The 15,318-nt window shown below is 41.0% G+C and overlaps 2 protein-coding genes across 5 annotated transcripts in view; both read left to right on the top strand.

Annotated features, from left to right (window-relative positions):
* Positions 1–15,318, top strand: part of LOC139543070 (aerolysin-like protein) — a 103,780-nt gene that overhangs the window by 63,421 nt on the left and 25,041 nt on the right. The gene's annotated exons all lie outside the window — the stretch shown is intronic.
* Positions 4,107–6,251, top strand: LOC139543074 (aerolysin-like protein). Of its 4 annotated transcripts, XM_071349213.1 has the most exons (4): positions 4,113–4,155; positions 4,438–4,455; positions 4,947–5,439; positions 5,762–6,251. In XM_071349213.1, the coding sequence occupies exons 3-4, from the start codon at positions 4,960–4,962 to the stop codon at positions 6,104–6,106; spliced, it is 825 nt and encodes a 274-aa protein (XP_071205314.1). In that variant the 5' UTR covers positions 4,113–4,155; positions 4,438–4,455; positions 4,947–4,959; the 3' UTR covers positions 6,107–6,251. The 4 variants fall into 4 exon arrangements, with proteins under 4 accessions (XP_071205315.1, XP_071205314.1, XP_071205316.1 ...); XM_071349214.1 differs by lacking the exon at positions 4,438–4,455 and having other exon boundaries at positions 4,107–4,171; XM_071349215.1 differs by lacking the exon at positions 4,438–4,455.

Here is a 15,318-nt window from a genome sequence, read left to right as displayed (position 1 = left end):
CACATCTACCAATCAGGGTCCTTCTTTGAGAGGCATTAGAATACCTCCCTGGTCATTATGGTTGAATCTGTGCTTGAAATTCACTACTCCCCAAATACAGGTGTGCCAGGTTTTTGGCATCATACTCAAGAAGACTCGAGGCTGTAATCGCTTCCAAAGGTGCTTCAACAAAGTACTGAGTAAAGGGTCTGTAAATGTGATGTTTCATTTTTACATTTTTAATACATTCGGGTTAGGGTTACATTTCTAAAAACCTGTTTTTACTTCGTCATTATGGTGTTGTGTGTAGATTGATGAGGGGGGAAAAACAATTTAATCCATTTTAAAATAAGGCTTTAACGTAACAAAATGTGGTTAAAAGTGAAGGGGTCTGAATACTTTATGAATTCCCTGTATATAGTGTATGTACAACACTGCTAAGACTATCAGGTGCCTCACGGAGAATGTCATCTATCGGTGTGTTGTTGTTGTTAGGACTCAGACACGAAGGACACAGCACACCAAGAATTGGTCTAGGAGTCATATTGGGATATTGTTTCAGTCTCTCATGGTTTTTTCTCACTCACAGTGTTCTCAGTGTTCTCAGAGTTCACAGTGTTCTCAGAGTTCTCAGCGTTCTCAGTGTTCAGTGTTCTCAGAGTTCTCAGAGTTCTCAGTGTTCAGTGTTCTCAGTGTTCTCAGTGTTCTCAGTGTTCTCAGAGTTCTCAGTGTTCAGTGTTCTCAGTGTTCACAGTGTTCTCAGTGCTCTCAGAGTTCTCAGTTCTCAGAGTTCTCAGTGTTCTCAGACTTATCAGTGTTCTCAGAGTTCTCAGTGCTCAGTGTTCTCAGTGTTCAGTGTTCTCAGTGTTCTCAGTGTTCACAGTGTTCTCAGTGTTCTCAGTGTTCTCAGTGCTCTCAGAGTTCTCAGTGTTCTCAGTGTTCTCAGTGTTCTCAGTGTTCACAGTGTTCTCAGTGTTCTCAGTGTTCTCAGTGTTCTCAGTGTTCACAGTGTTCTCAGTGCTCTCAGAGTTCTCAGTTCTCAGAGTTCTCAGTGTTCTCAGAGTTATCAGTGTTCTCAGAGTTCTCAGTGCTCAGTGTTCTCAGTGTTCAGTGTTCTCAGTGCTCTCAGAGTTCTCAGTGTTCTCAGTGTTCTCAGTGTTCTCAGTGTTCTCAGTGCTCTCAGAGTTCTCAGTGTTCACAGTGTTCTCAGTGCTCTCAGAGTTATCAGTGTTCACAGAGTTCACAGTGTTCTCAGTGTTCTCAGAGTTATCAGTGTTCTTACAGTTCTCAGAGTTTTGAGAGCTCTCAGTGTTCAAACTGTTGTCAGTCTTGTCAATGTTCTAAGTGTTGTCAACGTTCTCCGCGTTCTCAAAGTTCTCAGGACTGACTACTTATATACTGGCAATTTCAGGCCTACATGGAAATATCTGTTTATACTTCAATCTACATGGGGCAACAATTTCAAACTGGTTGCATCACCACTTGGTTTGGCAACTGCTCGGCATCCGGCTGCAAGGAAGCTACAGAGGCTAGTGCGTATGGCCCAGTACATCTCTGAGGCCGAGATTCCTGCCATCCAGGACCTATATACTAGGCTGTGTCAAAGGAAGGCCCCAAAAATTGTCAAAGACGCCAGCCACCCAAAACATAGACTGTTCTCTCTGCTTCCACATGGAACGCTGTACCGAAGCGTGAAGTCTGGGACTAAAAGGCTCCTTAACAGCTTTTAACCCCAAGCCATAAGACTGCTGAACCGTTTATACAATGGCTAGAAGGAATATTTGCACTGACAACCTTACTTTATTTGTATTTATTCTTATTTTTTACACTGACTCTCTAGTACAGGCTAGATGTACACTCAGTGAACTCTAAACACACAATCACACGCACGACTGTACTCACACACACACACACACACGCACGCACGCACGCACGCACGCACGCACGCACACACACATACATACATTCCTTCACACTCTTCACATACACTGTTGGTACTCGCTGTTATCTATGAATAATCACTTTACCCCTACCTACCTCCAGTTAACTGATAATAAATCATGTTTCATTTAATACGGACTTCAGGTGACCCTGGTGTTTAATTTCCACCACACACAGTTGTCATGATTAGTACAATAAAATGTGTTAATCAGGTTGAAAGAAATGCCACTGGTACAATTCACTGCTATGTCTTCAGTATAAGACATTTTCCACCACATGGACGCACCTTGCCTATGGAATAGCTTGTAGACTAAACTTAAACTTGAGACTCTTGTCCCCATTGCCCATTTTAAATATTTATTGGAGAATTGTTTTTTTTGTATTGCTTGTAACTGTTTCATGTAATGCAAGTTCTTGTGCTGTTAGGGGAATAGCCTGCGTGTAAATGTAATCTGTTGATGTATTTTTTTGTAATATCTGTGATTGTTTTGTTTGTCTTGTTTAGTTTTTTAATAATTGTACCTAAACTGTATGTGTAAACATGTATACGCAGGGCCCAGCTGTAAAAGAGACCTTGGTCTCAGTCTGTGTTCCTTGTTGAAGTAAAGGTATAATAATAATACACTAATAGGATGTTTTGATGAACAAAACTACAGTCTTAGAAAAATGGATTCCAAAACGGTTATCCGACTCGCCACATAGGAGAACCATTTTTGGTTCCAAGTAGAACCCTTTGTGGTCGCAGATAGAACTCTTTTGGGTTACTTGTAGAACTCTCTGTGTAAAGGGTTCTACATGGAACTCAAAAGGGTTCTAATTGGAACCAAAAGTGTTCTACCTGGATCCAAAAAGGGTTCTTCAAAGGGTTCTCCTATAGTGACAGCTAAAGAACCATTTTAGGTTCTAGATATAACCTTTCTTTCTAAGAGTGTATAGTATGAGTAGAGAAAGGTGTTGTTGCATATTAGTGAACGTGTTTAGGGTAGTGACTGGAAACCACCGATATGCTCTCTGGCTCAAAGAGCAAGAAGAGGAAGTGGTGCCACGAGTAGTTGAAACTGTTGATACATATTTGTCATGATTAGCACAATACAATGTCTTAATCAGGGTCAAAGGAGTTGTGTCAATTTCAATAGAAAACTACAGACGAATATCATTGTATGGACGTGGGAGGAGTTTTGCTGCTTTATGAAAGAGTGCTTCTCCACTCCAGAGACACGTATCCACTGTTGCGTCTTTGGTGTTAAACAATTGAACTTCACTCTGAGTCTTGACTCTTAAACAGGTTTATTGCATATTGAATCAGACATATCAGTTTACTTCAATTACTATCTTCTATAGCCATCCTTAACACTGAGGCCTGCATATCGTTGTATGTAATTACGCAATGTCCCTAAATAACTAATCTTGATATATGAGGAAATATTTGAGAGCTACATTTTTATTTTGACCTAATAATGAACAAAACATATATATATATATATATATTTTGCTTCCTATATTCTGAAACGGTTGCTTAATCAGTTATAAAGTCTAGCTGAACAAGCATGGTATGGGTTTGTTGTTCCCCACGATGGAATTGGGGAGGGGACTACGGATCTGTCTCTGTCCGTATGTTTGCTTGTAAGTTAGTAAAACAAGATATCTCAGACAGCACTGGTAAGATTTTGACAAAGCTTGGGTGAATGATTCGTCTTGCCATAGAGATCCAACATTTACAAAATTACACTGATTGCTCCAAGGTGGGAGTTATGGTAATTAACTGCAATTTGTTAGTAACACACAATAAGTCAATTGGCCCAGGAGGCGGTGCATCATTCGTGGGGTACGACATGTTTACTGTGGCCTTGTTTTCACATGGTTGACTTTAGCCTCCTATTGTTCTGTTTTGAATTCAAAAGTATGATGTTAGTATGACGTTTAATGTGAGGTGAGTAGACTGTTGAGTGTAGTGCTTTACATCAAGCTGTCTCTTCATCTTGAATACTGTTACGTTCCCCAGTTTTTTAGTTGTGGGTTTGTGTATATGTATATTTCAGGAAATGGCTTCCTGGATTCCCCCAAGCAGCTCATTGGTCAGGCCCAGTGCAGATTGGAGCTCTGATCCCGCCCTCTCGTTAGGGGATACAGCTGTCGGCAATTACAAACTCCTTCTGCAGCTTTATAAGCCAGTGTTCCTTTGTTAGGCAGAGAGAGCTTCTTTGATGTCCTGTGTTGCTCAGGGAGAGCTTCTTGGTATGTCTTGTATTTTGTAGCTGGTCCTGCAGACGTATGTCAAAAGGACTGTTTTTGATCATTGAAATTGTTCACTTTACTTTATTATTCAGTCATGTTTTAGGTGTTACTTGACTAAATCTGAGGGTTAGTTTTTTAATTGGACATGTACTTTAAAAGTTTGACAGACCCTCTATATTAGACGGTGTCATAATATATTAATGCATACCTGTGAATACTCTAGCCTGTGTTAATGAATATTGTTATATATTAATTAATAAAATGCCATCTTTATTCTTTCAGATATTTCAAAGCGTTAAGGTGAGTTCCAGCATCATAACCAACTCTCATTCTGAAGTGGAATCTGTAACATTCATATTCATCATGATTCTTTGTAATTATAGCAACATCAGAATTAATTTTAGAAGTGCATAGAGATGTGCTCACTTTCACAACAATGTTTCATTACATATAAGTCACCAAGTTGACCAGGAATAAACAGCAGGAAGTAGAGTGGGAAGGTGCTGGGAGTAGGAGAGGGACTCCATGGTGTTGATCAGGAAGAAACAGCAGGAGGTAGAGTGGGGAGGTTCTGGTAGTAGGAGAGGGACTCCATGGTGTTGACCAGTAAGAAACAGCAGGAGGTAGAGTGGGAAGGTGCTGGGAGTAGGAGAGGGACTCCATGGTGTTGATCAGGAGGTAGAGTGGGGAGGTTCTGGTAGTAGGAGAGGGACTCCATGGCTTTGAATGTCTGAATCAGTTCCTTTGAGTTGGAGGTTTCTTAAATTGATCTGTACAAATTTGTATTTCAGGTGACGTGCACACATGGCAACCACACTGCATTTGATCGGTGGTGGAGGCACTTCCTTTGAATTCCACGGCATGGACAACGGTGCCACCCTCAAGAAGATCGGAGTGGCGGTGGGGGGCTCGCAGGTGAAAGCTGTGCGGGCGGAGCTAACCGACGGGAAAGTAGCGACTTTTGGAGATGCTAACACTTTCAATGAGTTTGAGTTCAACCTCGGCGAGCGCATCACCAAGCTGGCTCTGTGGGGTAACGGCGCCGGCACACGTCTGGGTGCCATCAAGTTCATGACGAGTCAGAACCGGCAGTTCTTTGAAAAAATGACCAGCTGGCCACTGAAGACTGAGTACACCATAGATGTGGGATCCGGAATCTGCCTGGGGCTGCAGGGCAGGTCTGGCTCGGACATCGACTGCATGGGCTTCCTCTTCATCAAAACCATCAAGTCGTCCGTAATGACTGACATGGAGTATCCCACCCTGTCCCTCTTCAAACCCCAGGTGTGTGTAGACAGCTCAGGAAAACTCTACCGATGCTCTAACATTAAGGGGGCTGTCCACTTTAAAACATGTAATCCAATATGGGGGTCGACATTCATCAGGCATCTCATTTCTAGGACAGTCATGCCTTATGTATAATTGGCCTTGGTCAGTAAAATAGCCCCAACACCTTTTAAAAAATGTTTTTTACCTTTACTCATACGCATCAGTCCAAGATAGCAAGCACACACACCTGTTATTTGTTGGCTTTCTAAAAATCTATATCAGTTATTAAATTGGCTTTTTCTTGTTTGAACAACTTTTATCTTTGTGTTGATTTTAGGTGACCCCAGAAAATGTGAAATCCGTGTCTCACCAGAACGACACCTCCTTGGTTCTAGAAAAGTCCATTACATACAGCAAGACCCTGACCAAGACTTCCTCCTGGTCCGTCAGCAACAAGATAGAATCCACCTTGAGTGTGTCGGTCAAAGCGGGGATCCCAGATCTGGTCGAGGGGTCATCAGGGTTCAGCTTGACCGTGGGAGTGGAGCAATCCACCAGCCTGCAGAAGACAGAGACCATAACAGAATCGGGTACCATCAACCTGAAGATCCCGCCAGGGAAGACCATGGATGTTGAGATCACAATTGGGAAAGCAAATATCGACCTTCCACAGTCAAAGTGACCTGCATGAATGGCAGTCAGCTGGTCTTCCCATCCAACGGCATCTACACTGGTGTGACTTACAGTTCAGTGAGGATGTCCACAAAGGAGAGATGAGTCAAGTGTGACTTTATGAATAAAAAGTGCAGTGATAGAAATTGACACCATTACTGATTCTTTGTGCCTTTTCTGTTATTATGATCATCTTTGAGTGATTCTAATTGGACCCAGTTCTTTGTCTCAGAGGGTATAACAATAGGTGGGTCTTTCCTACAATCCGGTGCCTTTTGTGTCCAATGACATGTTAATTTAAAAATAAAGGAGAGCCGCACACTCTAGGAGCTCAGATGCAAAAATATTTAATTTACCAACGTTTCGACAGGCAAGCTGTCTTCATCAGGGTACAATCACAGACACTGCGGGATGACTGGTTTATATAGTGTCAAGACACACAGGTGTCTGTAATCGTGGCCTAATATCATTGGTTAATTTCTCAAATATTAAAATGGCATAGAAAGAGCAGCATACAATAAATACAAATGGATAGCATGCGATCATAGACTCACTTAAGACCACAAAAGCCTACAAACAACCACAATGGCAAAGTCACAACAATCACAAGAATGGCTTCAGATCAAAGTTCACGTTGAGACCGAAGGGAGCAAGGGTCTTTAAGTTAAAGATCCAGGCAGCCTCTCGTTTTAACAATAAATTATCAAGGTCACCCCCTCTCCTAGGGAGGGTGACATGTTCGATGCCAATATAACGCAGAGACGAAATCGAGTGGCCTGCCTCCAAAAAGTGGGCCGCAACTGGGTAGGTCAAGTTTTGGCACCTAATGGTGCTAGGATGCTCTGAGATACGTACTTTTAATTCACGCTTTGTTTTACCCACAATTTTTACCACAAGGACAAGTTATAAGATAAATAACTGCCTTAGTGGAGCACGTAATAACACCTTTGATTGGGATCGATGTCCCTGTTTGTGGGTGTTTGAAGGATCTGCATTTATAAGTGCCATTGCATTGAGCACAGCCATTACACTTATAATTTCCATCCAGTAGGGGCGCAAATAGACGTTGTTCAGGAATATCTTTGGGTGGTAAATCAGAGTGTACCAATTGGTCTCTGAGATTTCTGCCCCGCGAAAATACGACCAAGGGAAGGTCCGAAAACACATTACCGAGACTATCATCGGATTTTAGAATGTGCCAATGTTTGTGAGCGATTCTCCTAATTTGTTCAGAGCGCTTTGAATAGCGGGTAGTTAGAATGCAAGAATGCGTCTTTTTGCAAGAATGCGTCTTTTTGTTTTGTTTAGAATTTTCTCAATGGCAATATTAATCTGATCATTTTTGTACCCCCTCTCCTTGAACTTTCTTTGCGACTCAGCCATATTTCTGTCGAAATCTGATTGTTTTTTTCATATTCTTTTGATTCGACAGAATTGGCTGTAGGGCAAACTGTTTTTCAAGGGAAGTGGGTGACAGCTATCATCCCTCAACAAACTGTTACGATCAGTAGGTTTCCTGTAAAGATCAGTGTATAGAACATTATCTTCACACAAGATCAGAAGATCAAGGAAACTGATTTGACGTGTATCAGATTGCATAGTAAATCTCAGATGTTCAGAACAGGAGTTAAGAAAAGCATGGAATGCCTGGAGCTGTTTTGCATCAACCCCTCCATAGAACAAAAATATCATCAATATACCGTTTCCAAATAATGATGTTAGGCAAGAAAACATTTTTGAGAGGATTGAAAATAGACTGTTTCTCCATGTAACCCACATACAAATGAGCATAGTTAGGAGCCATGGGGGATCCCATAGCAGTACCCTTCGTCTGAATAAAGAAATCATTTAGAAACATGAAGTAGTTGTGTGTGAGTACTATTTCAGCCAATGTTATAATGCATTCACTGGAAGGTAGTTTATTAGGGTCACGTTGCAGAAGAAAATGTTCCATAGCTTCAATACCGCCCTCGTGAGGAATATTTGTGTATAACGACTCAACATCAAAAGTAACTAACAAGGTATTCTCAGGGAGAGGATCAAGAGATTCAATGATAGAGATCATACTGCTGGTGTCCTTTACAATAAAAGGAGGGGAGCTGTGCTGCGAGTGGTCTAATAAAAAAGTCAACAAAAGTTGATAAGAGGGGTCGACACTGCGTCAATGCCCGCTACAATAGGGCGCCCTGGAGGTTTTGGTAACATTCTTGTGTAATTTCGGCAAAGTATAGAAAGTGGCAATTTTAGGGTGTTGAATAGCCAAAAAGTCCTGTTCTTTTTTGGTTATCTGGCCACAACCTAAATACCCATCTAGGACAGTTAAGATAGTATTCTGAAATTGACAAGTGGGGTCACGTCTGAGTTTCTGGTAAAAGGTGTTGTCAAGCAGCTGTCTATGACACTCATTTACATAAGCTGTCCTATCCATAAGTACAACCGACCCACCCTTGTCAGCAGGACGAATAAGGACTGAGGTATCGGATTGTAAATCAAGCAAAGCTTATTTTTCATCCTTAGGTAAATTGTGGAAAGATTTGGACTCCTGTTTGTTCTTAAGGAGTTGCGCAACATCCTTTTCAACAAGTCTACAATATGTCTCGATAGAGTGATTGCGATTGGTTGGAGGTATAAAATAACTCTTGCTTGTAAAAGGAGCCGGAGTATGTGCAGGTGAGCAACATACTGGTTCAATAGAAATGCAAGACAGCTTTCCTGTCGAAACGTTGGTAAATTAAATATTTTTGCATCTGAGCTCCTAGAGTGTGCGGCTCTCCTTTATTTTTAAGTTTTCTACTCGGCTGGCCAGCACCTCGCCTAAATAGGTGTGTTTTTCTTTTTCTTCTACAATGTCATGTTAATAACACATTTTGTGTGACTTATTGAACAACATTCATTTCAGGATGTTTTGTTATATGTTTAGACCCCCATTTACCATAAACACAATGTTATGTAACGATAACTTGATTTCATAAAGAATTTGTCCTGTGTTTTTGCCATATCGCCCGTGTAGTTTCGACTTCCATCGGACAGACTTTTCATAACATTCATAAATATTGTAATTATCATTACATTGAGTTCTTTTTCTAACAAATTCTTTATGATTAACACATGCAGTCACTCAAAAACGCGCACATTCACGCTACACATCACATCTGTTAAGTTAACAGACTCGTATAATGAACAATTTAAACACTTCCCCCAATTCACCCTAACCCAAAAGACGTGTAAATATTGGACTATACATTGTGTAGAATACAAGCAGCATCTCAGCTGCATATCAGTTACAACAACAGCATTTTTGTTGTAGTTCTAGTAACTATGGGGCAGCAGTTAGCCTGCGTTGGGCCATTAACCGAAAGGTTACTAGATCAAATCCCAGAGATGACAATGTATAAATCTGGTCTCTACCTGAACAAGGCAGTTAACCCACTTCCTAGGCCGTCATTGTCGATAACAATTTGTTCTTAACTGATTTGCCTAGTTAAATGAAGGTCAATTTTTTTTAAACGATTTGGAACTATCCAAATAAAGTGAAACAAGTTGAGCATCTACAGACTCAACTGATGAGCATGTTCAGTGCATTTACTAACACAAACTCTGTAGTTATTCAGTGGGACTATCTAAATTATTATTTAATTTAACCTTTAACTAGGCAAGTCAGTTAAGAAAAATATTCTTATTTACAATGACGGCCTACCAAAGCGCGTCCTGCGGGGATGGGGGCTGGGATTACAAATATAAATGATATTAAAATATAGAACAAAATAGACACTACGAAGCAGCCACAACTGTCAGTAAGAGTGTCCATGATTGAGTCTTTGAAGAGATTGAGATAAATAACATGAAAGACTTTAAATTAATATTCATTAATCACTAAACATGCAAATCCTGGAATTAATTAAATAACCTTTTGATGGTCCCACTGCAGCACCTGGGGGAAATACACTGAACAATAATATAAATCACCATGTAAAGTGTTGGTCCCACTGCAGCACCTGGGGGAATACACTGAACAATAATATATATCACCATGTAAAGTGTTGGTCCCACTGCAGCACCTGGGGGAATACACTGAACAATAATATAAATCACCATGTAAAGTGTTGGTCCCACTGCAGCACCTGGGGGAATACACTGAACAATAATATAAATCACCATGTAAAGTGTTGGTCCCACTGCAGCACCTGGGGGAATACACTGAACAATAATATAAATCACCATGTAAAGTGTTGGTCCCACTGCAGCACCTGGGGGAATACACTGAACAATAATATAAATCACCATGTAAAGTGTTGGTCCCACTGCAGCACCTGGGGGAATACACTGAACAATAATATAAATCACCATGTAAAGTGTTGGTCCCATGTATTCATGATCCTGAAATAAAACATCCCCAAAAAGTATTTCTCTCAAATGTAGCTGTTTTGCATTTTCCCTTTGCCAAGATAATCCATCCACCTGACAGGTGTAGCAAATCAAGAAGCTGATTGAACAGCATGCTCATTACACAGGTGAACCTTGTGCTGGGGAATATAAATAGCCACTCTAAAATGTGCAGAATACAATGCCACAGACATATGAAGTTGAGGAAGAGTGCCATTGGCATGCTGAACACAGGAATGTTCACGAGAGCTGTTGCCAGGGAATTTAATGTATATTTTTCTGCCATGTCATTATAGAAAATAGGTCACCACTTCCAACCAGCCTCACAACCGCAGACCATGTCTATGGTGTCATGTGGGCATGCGGTTTGTTGATGTCAATGTTGTGAACAGAGTTCCCCATGGTGGCGGCGCGATTATGTCATGGGCTGGCATAAACTAGGGACAACAAGTACAATTGCACTTCATCGATAGCAATTTGAATGCACAGAGATAAAGTGATGAGATCCTGAGGTCCATTGTCATGCCATTCATCCGCCCACATCAACTCACGTTTCAGCATTCAGGATCCCGAGTGGAGCAGCGGTCTCGGGCACTGCATCTCAGTGCAAGAGGCGTCACTATAGTATCTGGTTCAAATCCAGGCTGTATCACATCTGGCAGTGATTGGGAGTCCTATAGGGCGGTGCATAATTGGCCCAGCGTCGTCCGGGTTAGGCCGTCATTGTAAATAAGAATTTAACTGACTTGCCTAGTAAAATAAAGGTTAAATAAAAAATGATAATGCATGTTGCAAGGATCTGTACACAATTCCTGGCATCTGAAAATGTTCCTGTTCTTCCCTGGCCTGCATACCCACCAGACATGTCACCCATTGTGCATGTTTGGGGTGCTCTGGATTGACATGTACGACAACGTGTTCCAACCAATATCCATTAACTTTGCATAGCCGTTGAATAGTGGGAAAACATTCCACAGGTCACAATCAACAGCCTGATCAACTTTATGTGAAGGAGATACGTCGCACTACATGAGGCAAATGGTGGTCACACCAGATACTGACTGGTTTTCTGATCCACTCCCCTACCTTTTTTATTATGTGTCTTTGACCAACAGATGCATATCTGTTGGTCAAAAAGTGGGCCGCAACTGGGTAGGTCAAGTTTTGGCACCTAATGGTGCTAGGATGCTCTGAGATACGTACTTTTAATTCACGCTTTGTTTTACCCACAATTTTTACCACAAGGACAAGTTATAAGATAAATAACTGCCTTAGTGGAGCACGTAATAACACCTTTGATTGGGATCGATGTCCCTGTTTGTGGGTGTTTGAAGGATCTGCATTTATAAGTGCCATTGCATTGAGCACAGCCATTACACTTATAATTTCCATCCAGTAGGGGCGCAAATAGACGTTGTTCAGGAATATCTTTGGGTGGTAAATCAGAGTGTACCAATTGGTCTCTGAGATTTCTGCCCCGCGAAAATACGACCAAGGGAAGGTCCGAAAACACATTACCGAGACTATCATCGGATTTTAGAATGTGCCAATGTTTGTGAGCGATTCTCCTAATTTGTTCAGAGCGCTTTGAATAGCGGGTAGTTAGAATGCAAGAATGCGTCTTTTTGCAAGAATGCGTCTTTTTGTTTTGTTTAGAATTTTCTCAATGGCAATATTAATCTGATCATTTTTGTACCCCCTCTCCTTGAACTTTCTTTGCGACTCAGCCATATTTCTGTCGAAATCTGATTGTTTTTTTCATATTCTTTTGATTCGACAGAATTGGCTGTAGGGCAAACTGTTTTTCAAGGGAAGTGGGTGACAGCTATCATCCCTCAACAAACTGTTACGATCAGTAGGTTTCCTGTAAAGATCAGTGTATAGAACATTATCTTCACACAAGATCAGAAGATCAAGGAAACTGATTTGACGTGTATCAGATTGCATAGTAAATCTCAGATGTTCAGAACAGGAGTTAAGAAAAGCATGGAATGCCTGGAGCTGTTTTGCATCAACCCCTCCATAGAACAAAAATATCATCAATATACCGTTTCCAAATAATGATGTTAGGCAAGAAAACATTTTTGAGAGGATTGAAAATAGACTGTTTCTCCATGTAACCCACATACAAATGAGCATAGTTAGGAGCCATGGGGGATCCCATAGCAGTACCCTTCGTCTGAATAAAGAAATCATTTAGAAACATGAAGTAGTTGTGTGTGAGTACTATTTCAGCCAATGTTATAATGCATTCACTGGAAGGTAGTTTATTAGGGTCACGTTGCAGAAGAAAATGTTCCATAGCTTCAATACCGCCCTCGTGAGGAATATTTGTGTATAACGACTCAACATCAAAAGTAACTAACAAGGTATTCTCAGGGAGAGGATCAAGAGATTCAATGATAGAGATCATACTGCTGGTGTCCTTTACAATAAAAGGAGGGGAGCTGTGCTGCGAGTGGTCTAATAAAAAAGTCAACAAAAGTTGATAAGAGGGGTCGACACTGCGTCAATGCCCGCTACAATAGGGCGCCCTGGAGGTTTTGGTAACATTCTTGTGTAATTTCGGCAAAGTATAGAAAGTGGCAATTTTAGGGTGTTGAATAGCCAAAAAGTCCTGTTCTTTTTTGGTTATCTGGCCACAACCTAAATACCCATCTAGGACAGTTAAGATAGTATTCTGAAATTGACAAGTGGGGTCACGTCTGAGTTTCTGGTAAAAGGTGTTGTCAAGCAGCTGTCTATGACACTCATTTACATAAGCTGTCCTATCCATAAGTACAACCGACCCACCCTTGTCAGCAGGACGAATAAGGACTGAGGTATCGGATTGTAAATCAAGCAAAGCTTGTTTTTCATCCTTAGGTAAATTGTGGAAAGATTTGGACTCCTGTTTGTTCTTAAGGAGTTGCGCAACATCCTTTTCAACAAGTCTACAATATGTCTCGATAGAGTGATTGCGATTGGTTGGAGGTATAAAATAACTCTTGCTTGTAAAAGGAGCCGGAGTATGTGCAGGTGAGCAACATACTGGTTCAATAGAAATGCAAGACAGCTTTCCTGTCGAAACGTTGGTAAATTAAATATTTTTGCATCTGAGCTCCTAGAGTGTGCGGCTCTCCTTTATTTTTAAGTTTTCTACTCGGCTGGCCAGCACCTCGCCTAAATAGGTGTGTTTTTCTTTTTCTTCTACAATGTCATGTTAATAACACATTTTGTGTGACTTATTGAACAACATTCATTTCAGGATGTTTTGTTATATGTTTAGACCCCCATTCACCATAAACACAATGTTATGTAACGATAACTTGATTTCATAAAGAATTTGTCCTGTGTTTTTGCCATATCGCCCGTGTAGTTTCGACTTCCATCGGACAGACTTTTCATAACATTCATAAATATTGTAATTATCATTACATTGAGTTATTTTTCTAACAAATTCTTTATGATTAACACATGCAGTCACTCAAAAACGCGCACATTCACGCTACACATCACATCTGTTAAGTTAACAGACTCGTATAATGAACAATTTAAACACTTCCCCCAATTCACCCTAACCCAAAAGACGTGTAAATATTGGACTATACATTGTGTAGAATACAAGCAGCATCTCAGCTGCAACTAACAGCATTTTTGTTGTAGTTCTAGTAACTATGGGGCAGCAGGTAGCCTAGTGGTTAGAGCGTAAATAACATGAAAGACTTTAAATGAATATTCAATAATCTCTAAACATGCAAATACTGGAATTAATTAAATTACCTTTTGACACTGCAGCACCTGGGGGAATACACTGAACAATAATATAAATCACCATGTAAAGTGTTGGTCCCACTGCAGCACCTGGGGAATACACTGAACAATAATATAAATCACCATGTAAAGTGTTGGTCCCACTGCATCACCTGGGGAATACACTGAACAATACTATAAATCACCATGTAAAGTGTTGGTCCCACTGCAGCACCTGGGGGAATACACTGAACAATAATATAAATCACCATGTAAAGTGTTGGTCCCACTGCAGCACCTGGGGGAATACACTGAACAATAATATAAATCACCATGTAAAGTGTTGGTTTAATGACCTGAAATAAAACATCCCCAAAAAGTATTTCTCTCAAATGTAGCTGTTTTGCATTTTCCCTTTGCCAAGATAATCCATCCACCTGACAGGTGTAGCAAATCAAGAAGCTGATTGAACAGCATGCTCATTACACAGGTGAACCTTGTGCTGGGGAATATAAATAGCCACTCTAAAATGTGCAGAATACAATGCCACAGACATATGAAGTTGAGGAAGAGTGCCATTGGCATGCTGAACACAGGAATGTTCACGAGAGCTGTTGCCAGGGAATTTAATGTATATTTTTCTGCCATGTCATTATAGAAAATAGGTCACCACTTCCAACCAGCCTCACAACCGCAGACCATGTCTATGGTGTCATGTGGGCATGCGGTTTGTTGATGTCAATGTTGTGAACAGAGTTCCCCATGGTGGCGGCGCGATTATGTCATGGGCTGGCATAAACTAGGGACAACAAGTACAATTGCACTTCATCGATAGCAATTTGAATGCACAGAGATAAAGTGATGAGATCCTGAGGTCCATTGTCATGCCATTCATCCGCCCACATCAACTCACGTTTCAGCATTCAGGATCCCGAGTGGAGCAGCGGTCTCGGGCACTGCATCTCAGTGCAAGAGGCGTCACTATAGTATCTGGTTCAAATCCAGGCTGTATCACATCTGGCAGTGATTGGGAGTCCTATAGGGCGGTGCATAATTGGCCCAGCGTCGTCCGGGTTAGGCCGTCATTGTAAATAAGAATTTAACTGA

The sequence above is a fragment of the Salvelinus alpinus genome, chromosome 17 (genome assembly GCF_045679555.1).
Source record: "Salvelinus alpinus chromosome 17, SLU_Salpinus.1, whole genome shotgun sequence".
NCBI classification, from domain to species: domain Eukaryota; kingdom Metazoa; phylum Chordata; class Actinopteri; order Salmoniformes; family Salmonidae; genus Salvelinus; species Salvelinus alpinus.
Note: the sequence above shows the minus strand (reverse complement) of the source record. Positions and strands in the feature narration are given on the sequence as shown.

Bases quoted from the DNA above. Each gene is read 5' to 3' on its own strand.
- LOC139543074 (XM_071349214.1), top strand. From the start codon at position 4,960: ATGGCAACCACACTGCATTTGATCGGTGGTGGAGGCACTTCCTTTGAA. The intron at 5,440-5,761 runs GTGTGTGTAGAC...TGTTGATTTTAG, and splicing joins TGTCCCTCTTCAAACCCCAG to GTGACCCCAGAAAATGTGAA.